This window comes from Kwoniella dejecticola, chromosome 8 (genome assembly GCF_000512565.2).
Source record: "Kwoniella dejecticola CBS 10117 chromosome 8, complete sequence".
In the NCBI taxonomy this organism is placed as follows: domain Eukaryota; kingdom Fungi; phylum Basidiomycota; class Tremellomycetes; order Tremellales; family Cryptococcaceae; genus Kwoniella; species Kwoniella dejecticola.
The window spans coordinates 1,620,304-1,644,407 of NC_089308.1; the positions used below are offsets into that span (position 1 = coordinate 1,620,304).

General features: G+C 48.0%; 11 protein-coding genes across 11 annotated transcripts; 5 read left to right on the forward strand and 6 right to left on the reverse strand.

The window, feature by feature from the left end:
* Positions 1–117: 117 nt before the first annotated feature.
* I303_106880 (uncharacterized protein) lies at positions 118–1,609 on the forward strand (the record flags this gene model as incomplete). Its single annotated transcript, XM_018411739.2, has 6 exons — positions 118–124; positions 182–252; positions 398–422; positions 496–893; positions 961–1,068; positions 1,280–1,609. The coding sequence occupies 6 exons, from the start codon at positions 118–120 to the stop codon at positions 1,607–1,609; spliced, it is 939 nt and encodes a 312-aa protein (XP_018258940.2).
* Positions 1,610–1,726: 117 nt separating this feature from the next.
* Positions 1,727–2,739, reverse strand: I303_106881 (uncharacterized protein; the record flags this gene model as incomplete). Its single annotated transcript, XM_018411738.1, has 4 exons — positions 1,727–1,929; positions 2,027–2,160; positions 2,283–2,485; positions 2,611–2,739. 4 exons carry the CDS (start codon positions 2,737–2,739, stop codon positions 1,727–1,729), a joined length of 669 nt encoding a protein of 222 aa, XP_018258939.1.
* Positions 2,740–2,793: 54 nt separating this feature from the next.
* On the reverse strand, positions 2,794–3,464 carry I303_106882 (uncharacterized protein; the record flags this gene model as incomplete). The annotated part of the gene is made up of 4 exons (XM_065969464.1): positions 2,794–3,048; positions 3,163–3,233; positions 3,320–3,372; positions 3,454–3,464. The coding sequence occupies 4 exons, from the start codon at positions 3,462–3,464 to the stop codon at positions 2,794–2,796; spliced, it is 390 nt and encodes a 129-aa protein (XP_065825536.1).
* Positions 3,465–3,984: 520 nt separating this feature from the next.
* Positions 3,985–5,636, reverse strand: I303_106883 (uncharacterized protein; the record flags this gene model as incomplete). The annotated part of the gene is made up of 8 exons (XM_018411737.1): positions 3,985–4,187; positions 4,274–4,401; positions 4,502–4,659; positions 4,761–4,895; positions 5,030–5,170; positions 5,261–5,331; positions 5,416–5,456; positions 5,590–5,636. The coding sequence occupies 8 exons, from the start codon at positions 5,634–5,636 to the stop codon at positions 3,985–3,987; spliced, it is 924 nt and encodes a 307-aa protein (XP_018258938.1).
* Positions 5,637–6,294: 658 nt separating this feature from the next.
* Positions 6,295–9,397, forward strand: I303_106884 (uncharacterized protein; the record flags this gene model as incomplete). Its single annotated transcript, XM_018411736.1, has 11 exons — positions 6,295–6,470; positions 6,993–7,075; positions 7,203–7,377; positions 7,694–7,839; positions 7,896–7,956; positions 8,071–8,100; positions 8,176–8,258; positions 8,340–8,362; positions 8,457–8,526; positions 8,649–8,818; positions 8,963–9,397. The coding sequence occupies 11 exons, from the start codon at positions 6,295–6,297 to the stop codon at positions 9,395–9,397; spliced, it is 1,452 nt and encodes a 483-aa protein (XP_018258937.1).
* Positions 9,398–10,136: 739 nt separating this feature from the next.
* I303_106885 (uncharacterized protein) lies at positions 10,137–11,185 on the reverse strand (the record flags this gene model as incomplete). The annotated part of the gene is made up of 3 exons (XM_018411735.1): positions 10,137–10,186; positions 10,281–10,380; positions 10,538–11,185. 3 exons carry the CDS (start codon positions 11,183–11,185, stop codon positions 10,137–10,139), a joined length of 798 nt encoding a protein of 265 aa, XP_018258936.1.
* Positions 11,186–12,621: 1,436 nt separating this feature from the next.
* On the forward strand, positions 12,622–14,790 carry I303_106886 (uncharacterized protein; the record flags this gene model as incomplete). The annotated part of the gene is made up of 10 exons (XM_018411734.1): positions 12,622–12,765; positions 12,845–12,923; positions 12,991–13,126; positions 13,243–13,397; positions 13,467–13,510; positions 13,564–13,820; positions 13,875–13,972; positions 14,027–14,436; positions 14,507–14,640; positions 14,700–14,790. The coding sequence occupies 10 exons, from the start codon at positions 12,622–12,624 to the stop codon at positions 14,788–14,790; spliced, it is 1,548 nt and encodes a 515-aa protein (XP_018258935.1).
* Positions 14,791–16,303: 1,513 nt separating this feature from the next.
* Positions 16,304–18,411, reverse strand: I303_106887 (uncharacterized protein; the record flags this gene model as incomplete). Its single annotated transcript, XM_018411733.1, has 9 exons — positions 16,304–16,485; positions 16,583–16,880; positions 16,942–17,072; positions 17,138–17,376; positions 17,454–17,529; positions 17,588–17,806; positions 17,874–17,939; positions 18,002–18,103; positions 18,171–18,411. The coding sequence occupies 9 exons, from the start codon at positions 18,409–18,411 to the stop codon at positions 16,304–16,306; spliced, it is 1,554 nt and encodes a 517-aa protein (XP_018258934.1).
* An 867-nt stretch (positions 18,412–19,278) lies between these two features.
* Positions 19,279–20,323, forward strand: I303_106888 (uncharacterized protein; the record flags this gene model as incomplete). Its single annotated transcript, XM_018411732.1, has 4 exons — positions 19,279–19,446; positions 19,499–19,650; positions 19,725–19,960; positions 20,061–20,323. The coding sequence occupies 4 exons, from the start codon at positions 19,279–19,281 to the stop codon at positions 20,321–20,323; spliced, it is 819 nt and encodes a 272-aa protein (XP_018258933.1).
* A 595-nt stretch (positions 20,324–20,918) lies between these two features.
* On the reverse strand, positions 20,919–21,464 carry I303_106889 (uncharacterized protein; the record flags this gene model as incomplete). Its single annotated transcript, XM_018411731.1, has 4 exons — positions 20,919–21,067; positions 21,130–21,205; positions 21,267–21,340; positions 21,413–21,464. 4 exons carry the CDS (start codon positions 21,462–21,464, stop codon positions 20,919–20,921), a joined length of 351 nt encoding a protein of 116 aa, XP_018258932.1.
* Positions 21,465–22,283: 819 nt separating this feature from the next.
* On the forward strand, positions 22,284–23,750 carry I303_106890 (uncharacterized protein; the record flags this gene model as incomplete). The annotated part of the gene is made up of 5 exons (XM_018411730.1): positions 22,284–22,529; positions 22,588–22,839; positions 22,905–23,370; positions 23,440–23,525; positions 23,592–23,750. 5 exons carry the CDS (start codon positions 22,284–22,286, stop codon positions 23,748–23,750), a joined length of 1,209 nt encoding a protein of 402 aa, XP_018258931.1.
* Positions 23,751–24,104: the final 354 nt, after the last annotated feature.

A 24,104-nucleotide genomic window follows, 5' to 3' on the forward strand; every position in this document is an offset into this window, starting at 1 on the left:
GAAACAAGCTCAACAGCAACAACCAAAGAAACATTTCCATACCTTGACTTTCCTTCGTAGATCGATCACATCGTATACATCATCAAGGCTAGCTACAAACCGCTTCCAGTCTGCAAGATGCAAGGTCAGCTAATCTTTGCTGAGTTGTGACCTTCAGACAAGCTGACTCGATCATGTGCAGGCCTCGTTCACTATTCTGACGATTCCGACTCCTCGATTGGGGGCTCAAACCAAACAAAAGCAGGTCCTTCCGTAAGTGCCCACTATATGCAATAGCCAATACGAGAACACTTGATCACACTTGGCCCTCTTCCTTCTATTTACACGTGTCTCTCTCCTGCATACGGGCCGCTACACGTTTCTTCATCTGGCTTTTGGGCATATATGGGTTCTCAAGAGACTGAGGGATCAACCTGTTCTAGGTGAGTTGGCTGGCTCTTGCTTTTCACCGCAACTCTTAGCCGAAGCCGACCAGAAGCTCATTTGAAGGCTCAGATACGCCATCCAACCTGACGAAGAAGATACGGGCTCCAAGCGGAATAGTACTTACTCCAAAATCACCCAAACGTCGCCGACTCTCTCCGACTCCAACAACACCCATGCCAGCAAGCTCTGCTGTCAAGGGCAAAATAAAATCCACGTCGAAGAGATCAAGCTCTATACCCAGTTCAGCCCAAGGGGAGTTGCCAGAGAACTTGACACATACGGCCCAATCGGATATATCGAAATCCGAAGTAACAAATCCAGCATCTTCGAAATGGGGTCCAGAGTTCGAGGGTCTGAACGAAGATGAGATCTTACGAATTGTGACTACACCCCAGGAGATAGAAGGGTTAGATAATTGGGGGATACCTGATGAAGTCGATCCTGGAGAATGCAGCGACACGCTCAAGGTCAGCTCCACAGTACTCGCAATCTACGTGTCGCGGCAACAAGCTGATATCTCGTCGACTTTGGCAGAATAAAGTCGAGCATTTCCTCAAGCTGAAGTATGAGAATGGGGAACATATCAATACTAGATTATTGTCTTCCTCTGCGTTTGCCAATCCCCATATATACTCGAAACTCGTACGTGCTATCCTATCTTCTTGACTGCATCTTGCGCGGGTTGTCGCTTCTTAAGACTTTATCCTGATCTTTGGTCGTTCACCAACTGTGTTCTCCACTCCCCGTGATCATCACCCTTCCCGTTTCCTCCACGCCCTTGCCTAGGAGATCCATTTGATAATTCGGGAAATGACCCAGAAAGCTTCGAATTGCTGATCGATCTTCTACAAAGGTCGAATTCGTATCTATAGACGAGCGATCGACGAATTTCCCTTCATCAGGTTGGCTCACTCGACGCAATCTGGAATCTCTTATACCGGAGTATGGTCCCACAAGCTTATCGGCTAGGCAAAAGGCCAAAGAAGAAGCTGTCAAAGCTAGTCAGGCTGTGGGTCAAAGGAGAGTGATCAAATTCGCTCCGCCGAAGTATCAAGATAAGAAGAGGGACAGGAATGGCCATTCTCATCACGACAACGATCATTCTTCTAGGCACTCTCACAAAGATCGACACAAGGATAGGGAAAGAGATCGAGAAAGAGACAAGAAGAGGGACAGGCGGTAGTGCAGTTGACGAAATACGACAAGCCCATCTCATGTCTTGCCCATGCATTTCGCTCAGATGTGAATACGTCCAAAACCATCGACAACGGCTGCGTCAGAAAATCTCTTTCGATAATCCTCACTTTCTCTTCGCCCATATACACCAAATAGGCAGAACGGGCCTACCTTGCCCAGAACGGATGTCATCCTGATATCCTTTCTTCGCAATTTCAAATTCGACTTCGTCAATTATGCTGGAGGCAAGCACCATTCGTTTGATCGTATCAGGGTACGCTAGAGAGTTCGATAATTGACACTCCCCAATTTGCTTCATTCTCGGATCTACTTGATATCACCCAAATCAGATAGCGACCATGGGCTTCTTTGTACGCCTGTTTGGACGACGAGAATGCATGTTTTAAAGGGTAAACGGACATACCTTCTGACCAATCACTCATCGGTAATTCCTTACACTGAGTCTTGACACTCTGTTCCTCGAACGAACCACTTTCGAGGATATACGAAGGGATTTTCGAGGTAGCTTGCATATCCATGCCGAAGCTCTGCATCGCCCTAAAAGCCATGACATGACGATACATTCAGTCAATCCGACTTGGCCTGAATACCCGGCAGCTTGCCTGCCCTGGCAGGCTTAGTGCTGGAATCAAGGCGCAGCTGTATCCGACAGAACTTACTGAAGAGCGATCTTGTTATACCTTGCAATGCCCGGACAAACCTCTTCCAGCGTCTTAGCCGTGCTATGTTCCGCCCCCTCATCCTGACTGGATCTCGAGCTTGTAGTCAATCGACATTTGAGTTCCGGTTCTAAAATGACCAAATATCCACCGGATTTGAGGAGGGTCGATAATCTACGAATGAGCGCTGGGAAGTCCTTGATCTACTGACCACAATACCGTTTCATTTCATTGGGAATATCGCGATAATTGTCAGCGTCTTTCCTTTACATCATTGCCGCTTGGCGGACAACGCTGTTCAAGAGGTTTCTCCTTCTCATTCACTTACACCTGTAATGAGGAATCTAGCATGCACAATATCAAACCTACCAAGCCATTCTTGCGGTAACGGAGCCAAAATATCTCGCTTGATGAATCGGATATTTGGTGGATATTCAGATTCGGGTGGGTGAATCATCGTTATGTCGATCTTGTTCAGAAAATTATACAACACCAAATCAGATCAATCAGATCAGCTTGATAAACCAGGTTCGCGAATTTTGCGTCCTGCTTCCGCCTCAATTGGAAATCCCAATTCTGAACAGATGTGTGAAGTGCAGATAGAGCTTACTCCAACACCATGTATACGAGGGTATTCTCTTGCAAGGTCAATCAACCATTGTCCCGTACCGCATCCAACATCCAGCACGTTCACTTCCGCATTTGTCGAATGATTCGATTGACTGATTGTTCGCAACATTTCGGGAGGTAACAACCCATCAAAAAGCTATATATTCGATCATTTCGGATGTCCTATCAGCTCAGCCCTTCTGATTGCTCTCGAATTGCAGGACAAGACAAATTGACAGTAATAATGTCAGCCAAGACTGGACTAACTCACCATAGTCACCGCTTTGTGCTGGGTATCCAACCTCTCCACCTCTTGATGATCGGCAGGAAGGATGTATCGGTCTGTGCAGCAGAACAAGGACCAGTTCGGGAGGGCGTACAGTATGATATCAGGCAAGGTCAAACTTCTGATCACAATCAAGACATACCTTGTTCATCATTGTATGTCCTCTCGCCACTTCGACCCTTATCAAATGGCGCACTACGGTCAAGAACGGTGACCAGATCAGCTTCCTTACCTTGCTCTATCGAGATGACAAAGCACGAGTCAGGCCCCACATACCGTTCTGTCATCTCGTTATTGAGCAGTACGGGACGGGTCTGGTCGGACTAGTCAACTCGGATAAAGAGATGATAGTAGCGTGATGGACTGTTGCTGACTACGCCAACTCTTGAATTTCCTGGGGCTTGAATTCATCAGACGACGAAAGCAGCGTAACGCTCGAAGCTCGTTGTACAGTCGAATATATAAGATTCACAGCTGTGATGCAGAGAAGCATACACAGACCGTACAACCTCATGGTACGCACAAGAAGCATACCCTTTGAGGACTCCCACAATCACACAGAGGATTATTGTGCGGACGATCGTTCCGTATTGCGCTCGCACATATCCAGTTTACCACAGACAAACTGCGCCCGTGTACTGTGATGTACTCGGCAATGCATATAATACAGTACAGTACACTTCCGATTCTTTACAGTCCGAATGCCTTTCTTTTCAACCAGTACCATCCCATAACATTCCGGTAACAAGCCTAACATTTTCATTGCGTACTATCGTCCGATCTGAGATCTGCTGGACGACCATTTCGTCACTTCTTCCTGGCCCAGATCAACCATACAGGAAAGATCAACTGTCCTTCGGCTTTTCTCACTTCCTCTTGAGAACCTCTGACAAGCTTATCATACGCTTCTTCGTCGATTAGCCCGGAGCTCAAGGTCAACCTCCTAAATGCGCCGGGGAGGGTGAGGGTGACTGGTAAATGAGCTTGACCTATCTCTTTCATTCGTGGATCTGCAAAGGGAACACCAATGACTCAGCTCTGGCATATGCGGACCTGCACGATGCAGGAATGACGGGCTCAAGGTGTATTTACGTACCGCTTGACCAAGGTGAAAGAGGCAAGTCTTTGGTGATAGTCTCCACTTGATCATACTGCACATTCGCTTTGAGGTGTTCCGACACCCTTTTCCCGGGGATCGGATCGATACCCAATTTGAGCATCGCACTATGGTCAATCAGCCGGCCAGCGAGACATGTATTAAGATCAGCCCAACAGAGAAGAACTCCGTCGATCCAAAGCGGAGAACAGAAAATCGGTGACTCACTCATATACAATCTTGGAGATCTGGGCTGTACTGGGACAAGTCTTGTGGATATCATCGTTGACTGTATTCCACAAGGCTTGAGGCTCCATGATGATTAGATGTCCGTTGGGTTTGAGGAGTTTCGTAAGTCGCGAGAGTAAAAGGGAGAAATCGCGGATCTTATGAGGACCAGGTTAATCATCAGCTTTTTCTGCGACATTCTCTCGCGTATTGCCAATGACGTTCCGAACGGCTGACATGGCACACACACAGGACTTACACCTGCAATCAAGTACCTCGCGTGGACAAGATCGAATGATCCTTCCCATCCTTCCGGAAAACTCTCCAGTATATCTAGTTTCTGGAATAATACGTTAGATGGGTATGATTTGGGATGGATCGAGACGAGGTCGACCTAAAAGCAAAGTAGTCAGCTCATCGCCTAAGTAGGTATTGGCGAGCTGCTTCATTGCGCGGGTAGTTGGAGATAACAATGAAAGGGCGACCGAGGGCTGATCTTCGATGAAAGGACAAACGAACTTGACTCACACCGATTACAGACGCTGTAGGGATTTCCTCCGCAACCTCAATACTCCATATTCCCGTTCCACAACCTACATCCAGGATTCTTGGATTCGTTTGCTCGACAAGAGAAGCCTTGATGGGTTCAGGTATGAGTGAGTCATATAGCTGGGTGATAGGTATGTCTCAGCTGATCGTAATTTTGTGCTGGATACGACAAGTATCGGAAACGACATAGCAATGCAGTAATGAGCTTACCATCGTCAGAGCTCTGTGCTGCGAATTGAGTCGATCGATCTCTTCTTGATCGGCAGGTAAGGCGTAGTCGTCTGTTCATGTGCAGTAGATTCAGCTCGGAACACAGGGAAGCGTAGCAGACATAGCTGATACAATTTCAATAAGTTTCGACAAACCTTGGACATCATTGTACAGTCTCCCATCGTGCTCTTTGAGACTACATCGCATTTCGCGTCAGCTTGGAGCTCCGTCTGCGGTGAGGTGAGACAAGGACACAAGGCGAGAGGGAATTGGGCAAGTTGATACTGCCGAAAGCTGATCCGACTGGATCAAGCAGGTCTAAGACTTACTTCTGAGTCATAACTTCGACGGGTCGACTTTCCACTTGAGCCGACATCTTGAACTCTATCCCGCCCGTTATCCAATACAGGAGGTTGATGAGTAGACGATGAGTAGACGAAGAGCTGTATTGGACATGCATGTGCGTGTTTATGATCGAGAGACAACAACAAGTCATGCTTATATAGCTTGCTTGCGTCGGTCGACCTCGTCATCGCTCGACGCAAGTACCAGCGCAAAGTTCTTGAAGGAAATTTTAGCAAACTAAACGTTTCAAAAGGCTTTTAGACCGACCAGCTAGTATCATCTTATCCGATCACATCGCGCATCGCATCTGAAGCAATCAGTGAGTGTGAGTGAATTGATTGGTTACACTACGCTTTTACGCTTTGATCGTTATCATGTGTTGAAATATTCAGGAGATGCGCTCCGCCGCGGGGAAGGACCCAGAAATGGGGCGCAATAGATCGGCTATATGTTGTGCTGTGTTGTGTTGTGTTGCGATGGGCGGAGACAATTAGGTGTACCCCATGGACACACAAGTCGTGAAGGGTAGGGAGCGCGTTACGCATTGATCTCCTTTGAACCTGTGCCCTTTGTACCTTGATTCCAGACATTCGGGCTTTCGGGGCTCTGACTTGACCCTCATTATTGCAAGGCGACCGTGTGGAGGAGAAGGACCACATCGGTTCCAGATGTAGAACGATCTTACCTAGATGTTCACCGCCAAAGACGTAACGAGGATACCGTTTCTCCCGAATAAGGTCATAGATGCGGGTGACAAGATCCGCTTTAAAGCACCAGCTGGTGAAATGCGATACAGGAATCTTCGGATATCCCCGTTCGGACGTATCTTATCTACCATGCAATTGCAAGTCATTTCGGTCCTTCAGTAAGTCAATCTGCCAGTCTGAACTCCCTTTGATCTCATTCTTAGTCTTACCCCTCGCATCACTCCTAAAATCAGTGATCCATCAACCAATTACCGAAAGATGATCACCAAAATCAAGTCGGATTGATAAACGATGGTACCAATTATCTTCCTTTATACTGACTACACCTCAGTGCGAACGACAACGCTCGCTTCCTCACACTGATTATTAAATCTACCCAAAGAAGATGGCAGAATGTATGATGGCCCTTTCAGATGCGACTGAGCTTGCCATATCTCACTCTGGTTCAAACGATCATTCCTTGTATCGAAACCTTCCAACGCTCTCTCCCATTCATCGTCACTCGTTTCCCATTCGCTTATTCAGGAAATGCCATTCCCAAGCATGTTGTCCCTCTGGGCATCGCTTTTTCTCTTCCATAGTACATGTGCTGATCCGTACGTTGAAGCACTTTCACTAAAATCAGATATCAGTACGTGAATCACGGTACTGATTACTGTCCCATGAACAATATTCACCAGCTTCTTTGTCGTCCAACACGGTAATGCAATAGTCACTTCTCGTCGAGATCCGATCATATCCCCTGGAGGGGTATCCGGTCATGGTACGCTTGCTTTCGTTTTGATAGGTCCGACATTCCACGCCCATCCTCTTACTCACATACAGCCTCTTCCTCACGCTCAACATTCTGTCGAACGCTAAACTGAGATCTCTCTGTTCTTTTTGAGTAGTTCACTCGATTGTGGGGTCATCGTCGTTCAAGCCGTCATACGACTACGCCAACTCCGTGGCTGGGAAATGCACTTCTGCAAATATCAACGTAGACAAGAGTAATTACTGGGTACCTCAGCTGTATAGGAAGGTCAGTGGGGGTGTTGAGTTGGTCAAAATGAACAGGGTGAATACGTGAGTCTGAGTATCTCATTCAAAGGCGAATCGCCATGCCCGACGAGTCACTGACTTTGTTTTGGCACTGTTATGGCGTCTGTATTGAAGGTACTACTTTGTGAGTGTAGTCCAAATCACACACGAGCATGCTGCAAAGAAGGCCAACGTCAAAGTCACAAAGCTCATATGATGTCCCATCCCGTCTCCCATCCCGCTGAGAATGTAGATAAGACGGTAAGCCCCATTCCCTTTTCATCCTCATGTTATCGCTCGCGAGTCGGGCACAGCTACGCAATCCTGACACCTAAACGTTGATATGACCTCACTCTCCCAGACAAGGCCAAGAGAAGATGTACGAGCTCCCCAAAGGAATGAAAATGCTAGCTGGAAACCCATTCCGAAATACGTTCGATGCCAATGATCCTGCCCAGGCTGCTGTCGAGTATGTCTGCCTGGGAACGGACGATACACCTATGAACGGTGAGCTCTCTTGCGTCCATCTCTTCAGACGTAGCTTATTATTCTTGCCATCCTAGCCTTCCCCGAACGAAGTTGCCCGGATGATCTGCGAGCTCAAGTGACATTCCCCAATTGCTGGTAAGTCTCTCACGCTTACTATTCGCAAGATAATTGGAAGCAAAGCACAAGCCTCAATACCTTCTGTCTGTTTGATCCGTTGAGCTGATGACCGACCCCATTGCTCGACATCAGGGACGGCAAGAATGTATGGCTAGAAGGAAGGTAGATCAAAAATCCACCCCGTGCTGACCTTGTCAATCGCCGCAGTGCTGATGACACATACCTGACGGATTGTAGTAAACACGTTTCTTATCCTGCTGAAGGAAGGTTCGATGCTGGTGGACCTTGTCCTGCTACTCATCCTTATCGGGTACCTACTTGTGAGTGCGTTCTGCAGCAAGACGAAGTCTACCGGATTTTCTTTACGATTGTATCAGTGCTGACGCTAGCACCATGATCAGTGTTTTTCGAGTATCATTTCTACGTGGGTCTCGGATTACCCTCACCCAATTACATGTTGTGCTCGTTATAAATCTGTTCTTGATTGTACACTGAATTCGATGACTTACGATGTATAGGACAAATACCCCTATACACCCGGTGCGAGATTCTGGGCTCAAGGCGATGATATAGGCTACGGCTTCCACGGTGACTTATCTTTTCAATCGCAATCTTTATTCTCTGACTTATAGCTGTTTATGCCTTCCTCTTTCACCTCTACCGTCCCGCCGGAATCATCCACTTACTGATTGCTCTTTCCCCGAATCTAGGCGACTTCACTACAGGCTGGCCCGAAGGCCTATTCACCGAAATAGTCAATGCCGGCGCCGCATGCGAAGTACTGTTCGAAGCTGTTAATTGTCCTCCGCTCAAACAGTATTTCACCGGTGTAGGAGGCGGGACTTGTGAGCCTGATGATCCTAGTGTAATCGTCAATGAGGTGCGTTGACACGATCTGAATATCCGTCCTCCATCTCATTCAACGTTCCGCGCTATGCCACCGCTGTACTGTACACCCAGCAAGTTTGATTGTTCGGTTTCAATGGTCTATTGATCTGATTGGTGATGCTTCACGATCGAATAGCAAATCGGAGATTCCGGGGCTGTAGCCAAATTACCAGGAGATAATCCAATTTGGAACGGTGGTCCGGCGCCTAATAAGCCCGGATCTGGCTCTGGGTCTGGGACTGCTGCGGGTGCAGGTGCGGGTGCAGGTGCGGGTGCAGGTGCGGGTGCAGGTGCAGGGGCCGCTGCTTCATCTCCCGCTTCCGCTCCTGCTGCTGCTTCCCCCAATGCTGTCAATGCGAGTCAACCTCCAGCAGCTGTGCAAGCTGTCCAAGCTTCTCCTTTGTCTGCCTCCTCCGCTGCACCGGCCCCAGCGAACGTACTTCCAGCTAGCAATGCTCCACCGGCGGCTGTACCTGCGACTACTAGTCAATCGGGACGGTGGGGTGGTTGGGGGGCCAAGCGGAGGATGGATCAAGAGAGAGACACGGTCTTGGGGGCGATTAGTGATTAATTTTGTTGTAGTCTTTAATCAAATTTACAAATAAGAATAGGGATATTGTTTTCGTGGTGTGCTTGACCAGATGCAGGACATTCAGTACTCATTCATGCTCAGCCTATAAATTTGCGAATGATGTGCCTATGTTCGACGTATCGCAGTAGAATCAACGCATAAGCTCCAGGATGATGTTCTCAGAGAAAGAGTGAACGATTACTATCGATACATGAGATGGTACTTTATTGTACATGATTTGGTAAATATACAATACGCACAAACAGCTGAGATTCGCTTGGTTCCTCCTCTTTTGTGTACAGATCATCCAAGCTATATATCGCTTCACCACATCTAAATCTAGCTCTATCCAAATCGTCCGTTCACCAGGGGAGTCGGGGTCCAGAACGAGTAAGGTCGAGGCGAATCGTGTCGGGTCGGCTCTCATTATCGGTATTGATTGAGGCAGGTGGTAGATACAAGGGTGTCGAGATGACGGCGTGTAATTTGAGTTGACGACACTGACAAAGATGAAGGAAGTGATGAATTTTGACAAAGTCCCCAAAGTAGTATATTGTGTAGGGTATCGTACAGACGGTACTGCGGGTTTCGCTCGGTAATCTGGTATACAAATTTGGATGCTAGAATGTTGACCGGATGATTAGCAGATGATGAGCAATGAGCCGTTCATTCGATGCGAGAAAGGCGTGATGATTGACTGGGAAGATGGGAAGATGGAAGGGCGGGAGAACCGTAAGGCCTATCCGTTCAGTCGTTTAGCTAGGGCTTTCTTAGCGGCCATCTTCTCCACTACGAGAAGCACAAAACGAGAATGACAAAGTCAGCTATGCCATCCCAGATACTGTTTACATGTCGAAGTCTGCCGTGAGAAGATTGGACTCACTTCCACTTTGTTTTGCCCCGAATGAGCCTTGCACAGATACGCTTTGACGCCTACGTTCTGCTCGCGACGACGAGAGTTTGGCCTGAATCCATAGAGTGTGCTAAGATATCGGAACATTGTTGATCAGCATCAGCACCAGCACCAGCACCAGGCATACTGATTGCCCGAGTGACGGATCACGGTCACGATCACGATTGCGATCTCGAAGTTGACTGGGATCAGGAAGTAGGACCGACTAATGCAGGATGAACACTCACGGTATACGCGTATAATCCTTGTCTATATAGATCAAACGCATTCTGCTCTTGCGTGCGCGTACTTCCTTGTGTCAAGCCTTCCATCTTAGAATGTTGTTGTTGCGCATCTTCGCCTGCGACTTTCTTTCCTTCTTCTTCTTCTGCCTCTGCCTCTGCTTCCACATCATTCACCTCGTTAACCCTCCTGCGTAAACTACTATCCGATCTCGACGTCTTCACATTATCGTCCTTATCATTCTGTTCAGGCAAGCTAATTACAGATGATGTCGCAGGGGAGGAATGATTTCGCGTCTTACTTCCTTCTTCATCTTCGGGGTCGTACTCATCTAAGGGTGGTGTAGATATATTCGAGTATAAGGAGGTCGCTGCTATTGCCGAACTCAGCGATTCGATCGAATCTTCCTTGGTCGGTGAACGTTTATTTATCGATTCTGCTGCTGCTGCTGAACTCATCCCATCGTTCTCTACAGGTCTGGGTGTATTCGGACTGCCTTCTTCGTTCCCGTTCGATAGATCCGATGCATCCGCTGAATTCGATGGATCCGGAGCAAGATCTTTGGGTATCCTATCTAATGCTAATTGATGGGTACGCTCGATCGGGATGGCTATAGGTTGAATCTGATTGCTTCCTGGCGGTATATATGGCATCTTGCCCAGATGCACGATCGCGCTAGGTGTTGAAACTAATTCGATTGATATATCTATATCTTCGCGTGATGAGATTGGGCTGCAAGTCGGGAAATGATATCAGACGTAGTTTTGTCGTGGAGGAGAAAATTAGGTATTCCGTAAGAGTGATGTATGTTGTTGGGTATGCGTATTGTTGGTTGTTGCCTGTGTGAGAAATGGAGAGTTCCAGCAAGACGAGGAAGAAAGACTGATAAGACAAAGGAATCAAAGTTGAAATGTTGAATTCGAGCGATTTTAAGATTTATGGGAATGACGTATCGAGCGGTATCAATATGGATGGGGAAGGTGGCGTCGTTCCAAGGCTAAGTGATGAATAGTCCAAAGGATGGTATCGTGGTATGCGATCTACTACATTCCCATCAAAGAAGAAGATTAAAGAAACAATCATACAGTCCAGTCACTTGTACGTGTGTGCGTGTGTAAATGGTGTAAATGGTTGCGTGACTAGAATAGACCAATCAACAAGACTCATTTGGCTTAGCATCATTGATCGACTAGCATAATAATGATGATCTCCTTGCCCTCGTTTCCTGTGCCTTCTTCCTATTCTGCACTGAGATAGGCCCTTGACAGAAGGGAAAGAAGGGAACCCCGTTTTCTGAGACATGTATTAAATTGGTCAAAGCGTACCGGATATTTAATTCCGAGCCCCACACCAATGCACAGGACGAGCCATCGTCAGACAAGGAAGCGACGTCTTGATGATGTTTGATTTCGGCCCTATTCGCCTTTGACCTGGTTGATTCCCATCAACCCGGTCATACCCTGAACAAAAACACCCTGAACACCGTCAATCACCTGACGTCATCTTTTTAGGTTGCCCCACTACAGCACGATGTACCGCTCCGGAAGATCCGGTAAACTGAATTCCAGATAAATTAGTGATAAAGCAAAGCAGGTTTGAAGAGTTACCGTTGAAAGTCGACAGATAATCAAATCGCAGTCATAGTCAGCTCCGCCTGAATGCCACCGTGTCCCACTGGCGTCTCAGCCTTTCCACGAATTGTCCGAAGACACAATCTCGTGGGAAGTACAGACTTCGCCATTGGGCTCAGAGGCATGAACGAAATGCATGCGGCAGTGAGCGCGCCGTGCGAAAAGACTCATATATTTTTTCTTTCTGATTCGAGACTGACTGGCTGTTCGATGATGGTTATAGCCATCTGCTTTACGTACTCCCTTCGACATATGCGAAAGGACCACATCTGTGCTGATGATCTGATGGAGTCAATGCGAACACTTGTCATATCGATCAAATCAAAGGATGCTGCTTCTAGCGAACGAGCGACCATGCATGTAATCGCCATTTCTGTTCTTGCAGATCTGGATATTCGCTTTCTTCATCCTCTGCAGCCATGTCGACTAAATCGATCTCACTCTCGGGCAACAGCAAGATGTCTGACTCATTTGGAGGTACCCTTGTCAATCGCAGACCCATTTCACCGAGGTCCACCGCCTCAGCTACTTCCAGAACCGCTCAGGCCAAGACGCATGACCGCCGGAATTGGCAGATACTTTCAATCGGCTCTTCCGAGACCGTGAGTCTTCTTACTCCGAACATCAAATGCACTCTTCGAACTCGACGGATGACCAATGATGATGGAGCGTGAATTTTAGATACCGTATCCACCAGCTTTCCATATAACCACCATCGTACTAGCTTGCATAGCATTGATACTCATCGCATTATGGGCTGGTGCGTGTGCCCCTTGGGCGTTATGTTAATCAATACACTTATGTCTGACACGCAACTCGTCATCCAGCTGCTACCGCCGGCTTTGAGTCTTACACGGTGTTTGACACCGATTTCAACAGAACTGACGATAAACACTGGTATACCGCCTTACTGCCGGACAGTGTTGTACAGAAGCAAAGAGGACACTTGTGTGATCCCGTCATGTGAATTTAGTCAAAACACCTTTTCCTCTGTCCTTGGCCAACCTATGTCCGAAGCGCGAGAGGGGCGAGCTGACGAGATACATCATCGGCATCCCAAACCCACGAAATTGTGACAGCTTTATAACGGGCTCGACTGTCCAGACAAACGGTATTTTCAAGCTACTTCAATACACCATCACGGCTTACAATATTGATGGAATGAGGAATGCACCGAATAATACGGTTGCCGAGTATAGGGGGAGCAAGCTAAGCGATTGTGAAGTGGTAGCTGGTGAGTCTTTCTTGGCAGGTTGGCGAGAAATCTAGAAACTGACATGGTTTGACCGGCTTTTCTCTCTAGTCGGCCTCACTGTCCGTATTCGATCAGGCGCTGTAGATATCAAGGTACGTGCATCTTCGGACCTAAGAGGATCCTGTTGAGATATCTGCCACATCAGGCGAGAATACGGTGTCCTCAACCATGGCCAGCTTTACTCGCAACTTCGTATAGCTTCGATCCCGGTGTGTCCAACGCGCTCAAAGGAGAATCCACGGCGTATGATGAGGTATTCTACTGGTTTGACAATCTAGCCATCGATCTGGCATATAGAATTGGAGAGGTCTTCGACAGTCCGATGTATACCAGAAACGTCACTGATGACGCCCGTGGCAAATGGTCGATGATCAGTGCGGATTTGGTAGCTCCCACCACTTTGTCAGTTCAACGTATCTCCGTTCCTTTCTTTTGCTGATATGAGACAGCGTGCAGACTCAGCGATACGGGAAAGAATTACACTATACCTACTGAACCAGAATTGACAATCATCTCCATGATACTGTCGAATCCTGAAGAATCCACGTGGAATGGTAAAGCTTGTTGCTTGGTGATGTCATGTCGCTGATATCGTGTCCATCGTTTAGCTACTTCTTCGGCAACCGGTGTCACTTTCGGGAAACCCTTGGTCGTCTACAGCGACCTCATCATCCCTTTGACAAATCACGTTCAAGCTTTCATCTCATTGATCCAATCTGACCTGGGCGTTCTTCACAACAACATTTACGTGGACTCCACCGCCCTTTCTCAACTCATCCGAACGAACGATACCTTGGTCAATGATTCGATACTCCAAGAGAATGACTTATACTATACCCGGGAGATGCTGGACCCGGGAATAGGCTATAAGATAGACTTACTGTCGGAGTCCAATATGACCAATTTTCAAGTTTTACCTGATCGGGCGATAGCTACGACATATCTATGTCACGTCACCCGTCCGAAGAACGCTGCGGCCTGGCTGGTCAGTGTGGTCGGCTTAACCTTGTCCATATGGGTATGTTGGCCAGCTGACCCCCGATACCGGACGAGTTCATATTGAAAGATCTGACATGTTTACCATGTAGGCCGGTTTATGGCAGGCATATATGTTAATTGTAGCATACTTCGTCGGCAGATACAGGGACTCTGTCCCAGCTTCTCCGGCGCCACCAGTACCTAGCCAGCGCTCGGATTCAGGAAGCAATAGGTCATCCGTATTGTATGCTGCGAAAAGTCTTGTACGTTTTTTGCCACAACGATGCATTCATGACTACAAAGCCATCAAGGGACATGTCATATCTTCCCTCTAAGTTCTCCGAGCGCCGAGAAACTTCGCACAGAGGTGGTCAGGAGTGTCAACTATTGGTAAGTCTAGTTAAAGGTACTCACTTTCCCCTTCTTTGAGTACCAGCCTCGAGTCTCTTCCACAACATCTCGCCTGGAGAACATCGACAGGATGCAATTGTCCCCAACATAGTCTGGCATTTCATCCCACAGCTTTGCTAAAGCTTCAAACGCCGCTGCCTCACTGGTGTGTCGATGCTTGAGCAGGGCAAAGCGTCGTTTGAGCCAAGCCCAGCAATGTTCGATTGGATTCAGATCAGGAGAGTAAGCAGGGTGATTTATGAACTTGAAGCCATGTCTCTTGGCCGCTGCGGCCGCTTCCTTCTTGTGAACACAGCACCCATCTTCAAGAATGAAGGGACCGCCATATATTCTCCAATCCCGCTTGAGCTTCTGCCATATCTCTCTCAATGGACCTTCAGTCACTTGTGTACAGTAAATGTACGCCGTCACCCCTCCATTCTTCCCGGTGCTCTCACTTTGATCGAACTTGACCAGCCTCGAGCGGCCGCCCAGCCAAATTGCCCCCCATACCATGAACCTAGTACCCTCCCCCAGTACTGTTGTCTTAGTACACCCTTGCTCATATCGCTCCCACGGTTCCATCCACTTTCAATGTCTAGTTGTATAATTCAAGCGCAACTGTGACTCATCGCAGTAGATTCCTCGAGTCCAGTCAAAGTCCCTGTATTCTAAAGCCCAACGGAGCCGGTCCTCCCATACCTCAGGCTTTATGAACGGTTTTTCAACAGCTAAGTTTCGATGGACGTTGCTTCTGGCAGCCGATTCAACAATTGTTTTGGGTGCAATGTTGATATCAATCTCCCTGAGCTCTCTGACAACTTCTGTTGCCGGAGCATTGCGATTTGCCTTCACAAGGCGCTTGATTCCTCTATCATTGCGTTCATTGAGGGCTCGAGGTCTTCCTGTGCGAGGTCGGTCTCTTTGGGGCTCATTCTCATCATCTTCTAGGTCACGAGCGCGAGCTGATCTAACCGCTTGAGTTGAGACGTGATGCTTTCTGGCAACTTGCGCAATCCTCATATGTCGAGCATCAAGAGCTATCTCAACTCGCTTTTTTCGAGGTATCTGAGGTCGAGACATCTTAGCTAGCTGCTTGAGAGAGATGAGAAGCATACATGCAAGTTCTGAGGAGGAATGATAGGTCAAAGACGTCATGTGAAGTTGCGGGAAGGGGAGTTACGGCACTTGTGGCAAAAAACGTACAAGACTTTTCGCAGCATACAATATCTGTTCCTCGCATGAACGCAGGAAGCGCTCATAGCTGAAGGTGTAAGTATCCTGACATACAAAATGCATCTTGTCATATCAAGCACCTAAAATACCCGATCGAGAATACCATATCTACTGTGGAACGATCCGAATACCTCTACAAGCAGAACAGAGTAGCAAGCATATTACAAAAGTGCCCTCCGACTTTTCCGTTTCCTGACTCATCGCTACCATTGACCTTCGCCCACGTCCGCCCCACATGGTGCTTGGCGTGTAAAACCTTTTGCACATTTAGCTTTTCCCGTCTAGAAATGTCCATCGAACATTTCGTATCTCCATCCGAGATCAACCATCTCCTGAGTGACACCGCCCCTCTTGACTTTCTCAATGGCAGCGAGATCACCGGAATCGAGTCTTCTGTTCTCTCGGAGTACCCACCATCTGTAGAAGGTGAGGGTCAAAGCGAAGACGATGGCACAGGCGATGACTAAGAGCAAGCAGCATATCGTTGTTAGCGTTCCATCCTCGGATCCATGACAATACCCCCTGTGTCGGTGTCAGAGATCAGAGGTGAAGACACTTACGAGTGCCGAAAGCCTTGAAGTAATGAGGGGGAGCGTCGTAGAGGTATGAAGCCCAGATGTTGGAAGTACCTCCGATGGCGTTCATTAGGGCCGTGGCAGCGGCTCGCTTGGCGACTGGTCGAGCGAGGTGTAAGTTGAGGGTCTTGAACAGTAGAATCTGAGGTCCGACGGAAGAGACGGGAAGGATCATCATGCTGAAGTATCGAGCACCGATGCTGGTAGTGGACATGGGGATGATGTACATGATACAGGCGACCGAGATACACATGAGGATCAAGGGGTAGACGGTGTGTCGTTTCTACGATAGCACGATGGTCAGCAAGGAAGCGAGGTCAGGAGCTTGGGTATCAGAGACTCACATCGGACCAGAAACTCAAGAAGTAGTAAAGGATACCGGCGAGGATGTAAGGCGGAGCAGTAAGCACGAGCGAGATCGTACTGTTGTATCCAAGAGACTTAACGATCGAAGGGAAGAAGTTGGCGATGGAGCCTATTCAATTCAACAATATTAGCTTCGTGTTCACCAATCCTTAAGGGCTCAAGGGATCGCCTCACCTTGACCTTGACTCATCATGTTCATGAAGATGAGCATGTAGACCTTTGGGTCTTTTAGAGCCATACCGAACGACTTGAGAACACCGACTTCCTCGTGGCCCTCAGCAGCACCGGATTCAGATTCGATTCGCCAGACGGCCAAGTCTCGTTCGAGCTGGTTGAGCACTCGGGCGTTGTGTGGGTATTCAGGCATCAAGAGCGCACAGATTGCTCCGATACCGACAGTGGCGGATCCTTCACTACGAGCGGAATCAGGGATCAGAGATGACATCGAGGTAAAGAGATACGTCCTCGAAAGGACAGGGTGATTACTTACATGATGAATAACCATCTCCATCCGGCAATACCGTGAACACCCTTAAGCTGAAGAATAGCGGCGGCGAGAAGACCACCTATATATTCTCTATAGATCAGCTCACGTATTTCGAGTTGAGTGTGCTAGCAACGTACCGAATGCATTTCCGAACTGTTGAGCGATATAAAGACCAGCAAGACGTTTACCAAGCTCTCGCTTGGGGTACCAAGCAGACAGGTAGTAGATCGCACCGGGGAAGAAGACAGCTTCGACACCACCTAGAATGGCTCGGACCGCGAGGAGCTGCTTGTATGATTGGACGGCGGCTGTAGCGGCGGAGATAGCTCCCCAGATGACGACGGCGGTACAGATGTCTGCGGGTAGATTGCGTCAATCCTTAGCGATTGGATAAATGCCGTCGAGGGGAGAAGAGGTACTCACACATTCCAGGTCGCTTGAATCGGGTGATCAGCAAGTTTGAAGGGATTTGAAGAGGCAAATAACCGACTAAGTATCGGTGCATAAGTCAGTGAGAATTTCATCGGAGCAAGGAGGAGTGGTGGACCTACCGAAGAGGATGGAGACGGCAGTAGCGAACTGGTTCGCATCCATGTTCAGGTCTTCCATGATTCCTTGAAGCTTGGCAGCGGCCAAGTTCTGTCTATCGATGTCTATGGCCCGCACAGTATCAGCGGAAGGTCATAACACATGTATTACCCGAATCAGCGCCACACATACAGTTGAGGATATACAAGATCCCGACGATGGGCAAGATGATCAGATCCATCTTTCGGACCAACTTTCGCTCGAGTCGTTTTCGCTCGTCATCGCTGAGTCCTCGAAGACTCTCGGGTTCTCGATTGACATGTCGGACACCCGTGCCATCATCGACATAGTCGACGGTCGTCTCGGTGGTGTCCTTGATATCATCGGTGATCTCTTCACCAAACTTGTTTTGATTGGCTGGTACAGCGCTCATCTTGTGTCTGCGTGTGTTCGTGTTTACAGTATAACAACTGTATCGATGGGAGGTTCCAAGTGTAATTCGGGTTTGATTATCGAATCGGCTTCCCGAGGTGGATTAGTGGGGATACTTATAGGCTTTCATCGCCAACGATGCGATTTATATCTCTTCTGACTGGCTGCTTCGGCGGATCGGATCGTGCAGATAAGGTTATACGAATACAAACCATTCACCATACCAGGCGGAGAGATGATCACGGGAGGAGCGTCAGCGTGAGCAGTTCGGACGGGTACAAACACGAGTACGTAAAAATCGCACTGACTGTGGAGGCGGAGGAGTGGAAAAATCTGGAGATGGGGGAGCTCCTCCCGCCGGTTAAAGCAGGTCAGATCCCTCTTTCAGTTGCCGCGGCGAATCCGGATCCTCTCTTTTCCAGCCTCATCACCGAATCTATGGTGCTGAAACATAAGAGATCTCGCTTACGATAAGACCAAGCGGCTCTTATCGGTCGTACGGTCCTCCGCATGAGCATCTTACGGGACATGACATCTACAGAGCTCCTCGTTGGCCAGAGGGATAGACAACGAGTACTCATATTTCGTTGCGATCACTGAGGCTGCTCCTCCCGGACGCATCGGCTGATATGCGCCGTCTTGCAGCACCCACTTCGTTCACGCCGCAGATGCGACAGTGCATACATTGGAATTGCATCATAGATAAAATATGGTATAAGGTAAACTGACTCTTGCGAAGATTGGTCAAACACAAAATCTATCCTCCTTCCAACTTGATTCAATTCAGCGAAAGTCATCTGTCCAGATCACAACAACAGCGCGTTTGTTCACCTTCGAAATCCAATTCTAAGACAGCAAGATAATCAAAATGGTAGCCAACGGTTCTTCTTCTTACCCCACTGCTCACACTACGACAGTCAACAACCCAAGACTTCGTCTGCTCAATGCCCTCAAGAAAGATGAGAAGCCAATGATGACCTTCATGGCCATCCCTTCCGTTCGACACGCTCAAATAGTCGCTCTGACTGGTCTTGATGTGAGTGTCACTTCTGGCCCTGAGATACTGAGTGCTGACTTTGGGCTTCTAGGGTATCATCATCGACTGTGAACACGGTCATATCGGTGATGACTCTATGCATCAATCCGTAGCTGCCATCTCCGCCTTGAACGTTTCCCCCATCATCCGAATAAGGGGACCTTTGTCAGATGTCATCAAGAGAGCTTTAGATACCGGTGCTCAGTGAGTGTCCCATTGGATCAGAAAATCACTGTAAAAGCGAATCGTACAAATTCTGACGCCGATTCGATTTTTAGCGGAATCATGGTTCCTCAAATCAACACTGCTGAGGAAGCTGAAGCCGTCGTTCGATACTCCAAATTCCCCCCGCAAGGTCTTCGAGGCCAAGGTTCCGCCTTCCCTGCCATCGCTCACGGTCTGACCACTCCCGAGTACATGCAATCCGCCAACCAAACCATCTTGACAATGGTCCAAATAGAGACCGCTGAGGGTCTGAAGAACGTAGACGCTATTGCCGCTGTTCCCGGAGTTGGTAAGTCCTCATCTGCATATACCACTTTAGCCCATCACCTTACAGGTTGAGTATCAAGAACGTGAGAGGACCGTAGCTAACCAAGGTGCACCTTGTTCAGATGTCGTTTTCATCGGTCCCAACGATCTCGCGCAATCGATCTTAGGCTACGTTCCAGCTAAGGGTGACGAGCCCGAATTCGTCAAGGCAATCGATGACATCGTCGCTGCCGCTCGAAAACACGGTAAATGGGTAGCCAGATTATCCAACAACGGTGAACTTGCCAAGCAACACAAGAAAACCTTCGACTCTTTGGCTATCACCGGTGATACCAAGGCTATCCAGAACTGGTACATGGCTGAGTTGGAAGTTGCACGATCGTAAAACATCCCAGGAGCGCATTTCTATAGTAGACCTTTCGTATTGCTAGATCTTGGTACTTCAGGAGTATACACATTCATGTATCATACATATCATACTTCACAATACGTGAAAGCACTCTGCGCACCGATGCTCCAACTACCAGTCCGGGATAGGCTCTTACAGAATCCTCAACCAACAATGTTCTTTTCGTCGGAATGGGAGCCCACGGTCATAAACAGCGGGTCAGGCCAGCCGAGACGACCTCGAAGTTTACGCGCATCTTTCACAGTCAATTTAGAGAGAAGAGCTCGTTAAGAAGGAGGCAGCACCGGGCAACACTCAAGAAGGTAGCAGAACTTTTCTTTATCGCCAGGTCTGCAGCTTGATGAACGATGGTGAAATCGGAGTGTTGACTTGGTCAAATGGTCAGATAGAATCTTTCAGAAGACATCTTTTGGAGGTAGACTGCCTAGCTTGTACCAATTATCTTTTCGCTCAACAGGTCATCACAACGCGATTGTAGCTCAATAGACAAGTTCAATGCAAAGGGATACATGCTAAGTGGGTTGAAATGCTATTATGACTGTGAATCTATCTTCCTTTCATTGACCAGCATCTAAGCTTGAGCGATACACTCGATCTCGATGACAGTTCCGGCACCTGGAGCCACAGCTTGAAGACATGATCGAGATGGCATGGGTTGAGGGAGGAAGTCAATGTAAACTTCGTTCATAGCGGCGAAGTCTTTCATGTCGGCAAGGTAGACTAGCATAATCAAAAGATCAGCTACACATACTCACAATATTCTGGATGAGTAGAAGACGTACCATTGTATTTGACAACTTTGTCAAGACCAGATCCAGCAAGTTCCAAAACCTCCTTCAAGTTTTGCAGAGCTGTTCGCTGAACGTGCACGGTTGTCAGCGCGGAATCAACGTAAATGGCTTTGTCCAAAATCACTGACAGTAGCTTGCTTAATTTCACCAGTAGCAGTTTGGCCAGCACAAAACACAAGTCCTGGAACCTTGACAGCCGGACCTATCGTGGTACAATAATATCAGCATGGACATTCTCACCCCTAAACCGCCGCAGGAAGACTTGGGAACGCACAGTTGTGAGGCTTGGTAGGGAATTTTTCGCTGCTGATCAATTCTCGAGACATTTTGTTGACTTTTATCGGCGTTTTCTGTGCGAAGTGGGTTATCGAAGTTGATGAGTATTAGTTGATGAAGTATGCTGATTGAGATAGACGCAAGTCATGATACTTCTCGCTGGAGACAGATAGTAGTAATCTTATAAGTCGGTATCTTCAGACTGATTGTCACCGGCTTCGGTTGGACCGGAATTGTCAGGAGGAGCTCCTCCCACCCCTTCCACAATTACTTTTCCTGAAATGTGATAGAACCGAAACGGAAACAGCATTTCGCGTCTAAGACCGATAAGCAAGCGAATCTGCTTTACTCAAGACAAATGGATGCCGATAAAACTCAACGAGCTCCCATACTGAACGGCTATTGAGAGGAGCTGTTCCCAGTCGTAACGGTGGATCCGGCTACTAGCGGTTCTGAGCGCTCTTTACCTTATCGACCATCGGGTTCCCGAGTAAGCCGAAGAAGGCGGAGGAGGAGGACGCAGTGAGAATGGTGAGGTGGGGCATGTGCTTGCATGGTCACGAGGTTCTCAGTTCGGCGGAGCTCATGATGGCTTCGGCAAGAGGAGGAAGCGCTACTTCTTCTCACACGTACGCTTCGTCGGACCCGTGTGTTATCGGGAGGAGCATGGTCGGCGTCGATTTTACGGTATACCATCGACCACATCACACGATAATGGCATAAGATATAAGATACCAAGTTCTGATACATCGGTCGACACATGTTCAATAACTTCTGCAATTGTGAACATAAGTCTGCCTCCTGGCGATCTCGTACTACTAATATCTTACTATCGACGCGCTACTATCCGAACCTGTAAACAAGCCAACATGCCAGCTACACCGAAATTCAATCCACCTTCTCCCAATGCCGAAGGCAAACCCTTCGTTCCCGATTGGAACCCTCCTCCCGTCACGAAGCTGGTCGACAACTTCGCTCAACTCCAAACAATCGAACTCTCCAGAATGGATTCCGATGATCCAGCTGTAGTCGACGCTTTAGTGGCCCAAGTAAAGACAGCCATCAGAGATGACGGATTCTTGTTCTTAGAGGATTACGGAGTCTCGCTCGAACAAGTCAGTGATCTCCCTACACAGTATCAGCTGGATATTAACCTTTGTATGTCAATCACAGCTTCACAGGCAGTTCGCACTTGCTCAATACCTTTACAACAACATATCTGAGGAGGACAAAGAGCGACTTCTGTTTGACCCTGATACTGGACGATGGTCCGGTTACAAGCACCCTTACGGGTTCAAGAAGCACAGGGGTATTCCAGACGGAATCGAACAATTCAACTGGTACCCTCGAGAATGGGCTGATCAACAAAATCGGGTTCCGAAATGCATCCTCCCATTCATGGATGAGATTGAGGCATTCTGTAACGTGAGTTTATGCATGAGAGGAACGATTGCACATAGAATGAACGCTAACGCAATCGTGGGGTTCAGTATCTTACAAAATCCGTCAACCGAAGATTGTTAGCTCTTTTCTCCCGAATCTTGGAACTTCCAGATGACTACTTGTGGGACAACGTCCAATCCCACGGCTCTCCCACTGGTGAAGGGTACTTCCGTCACGCTCTCTTCCGACCGGTTGACAGCGCTACATCAAAATGCTCCAAGGGAATGAGAATGCACGGTCACACAGATTTCGGAATGACCACTTTGCTCTTCTCTGTCCCGGTCTCATGTCTCCAAATCTGGACAAGGAACGAAGAATGGGTTTACGTTCCATACAGGCCCGGAGCTTTAGTCATCAACATCGGAGAGACATTGGAGATTGTTTCCGGAGGTCACTTCAAAGCTACTCGACACAGAGTGTACCAACCTCCTGAGGATCAATTGCAATCGGAAAGATTGAGTTTGGTTCTCTTCAACTCAAGTGTCGGTGATTTGAGGATGACTCCAGCAAAGGGTGAGCTTCGTTCCTTCCATCAGCAATGATTCATTGATCAATGACTAATCATTCATGCGGAAATTGTAGACTCGCCTCTGATTCAACGAGAAGGTTGTATCGAGGAGCAAGGTGTCTACAAGGAGTTCAAAGCTATCATGGACCAAGGTGTTCCCGTAAGTCTCTGCCACAAGATACCCATCATTTGCTAGACTATACTGACATTTTCTTCGTTCATCCAGGTACCTACCAACCAGCAATGGCGGGAAATTCAAATTGCCGAGGCTACCGACCCCACTGACCAAGAGCGAAACAAGCTCGGGGCAGATCAGATTATGCACAAGGGAAAACTGTATCAAAGAAGGGAGTACTTCGGTGTCCAAGTTTTGTTGCCAGTTTAGGATGGTTTGACAGTGTTGCATAGGCCTGGAGGGCATGTTGTATTATCTACATCGGAGTATCGGGTCACTTGCATGTATCGAATTGTTACGACTCTGTCCAGTACAAGAACCATACACATTCAGCGACATCACTTGAAGACAGGAACCATGCTGCAGACGGTCTGCGGTCCCTTTGAGCGTCATCTATACGGGATCAACTTATAACTCTACAAATCTTGCAGTCGTGTGAGACGGGGCAGCGGACTTGATACCTCAGTTCTGTGAACCGACGAACTGGTCTCATCAAGGCACAACAAAGCTGGTATAACCGGGATGTAGAGAGATACATAGTACAATGAGAGATGTCATTAAGGG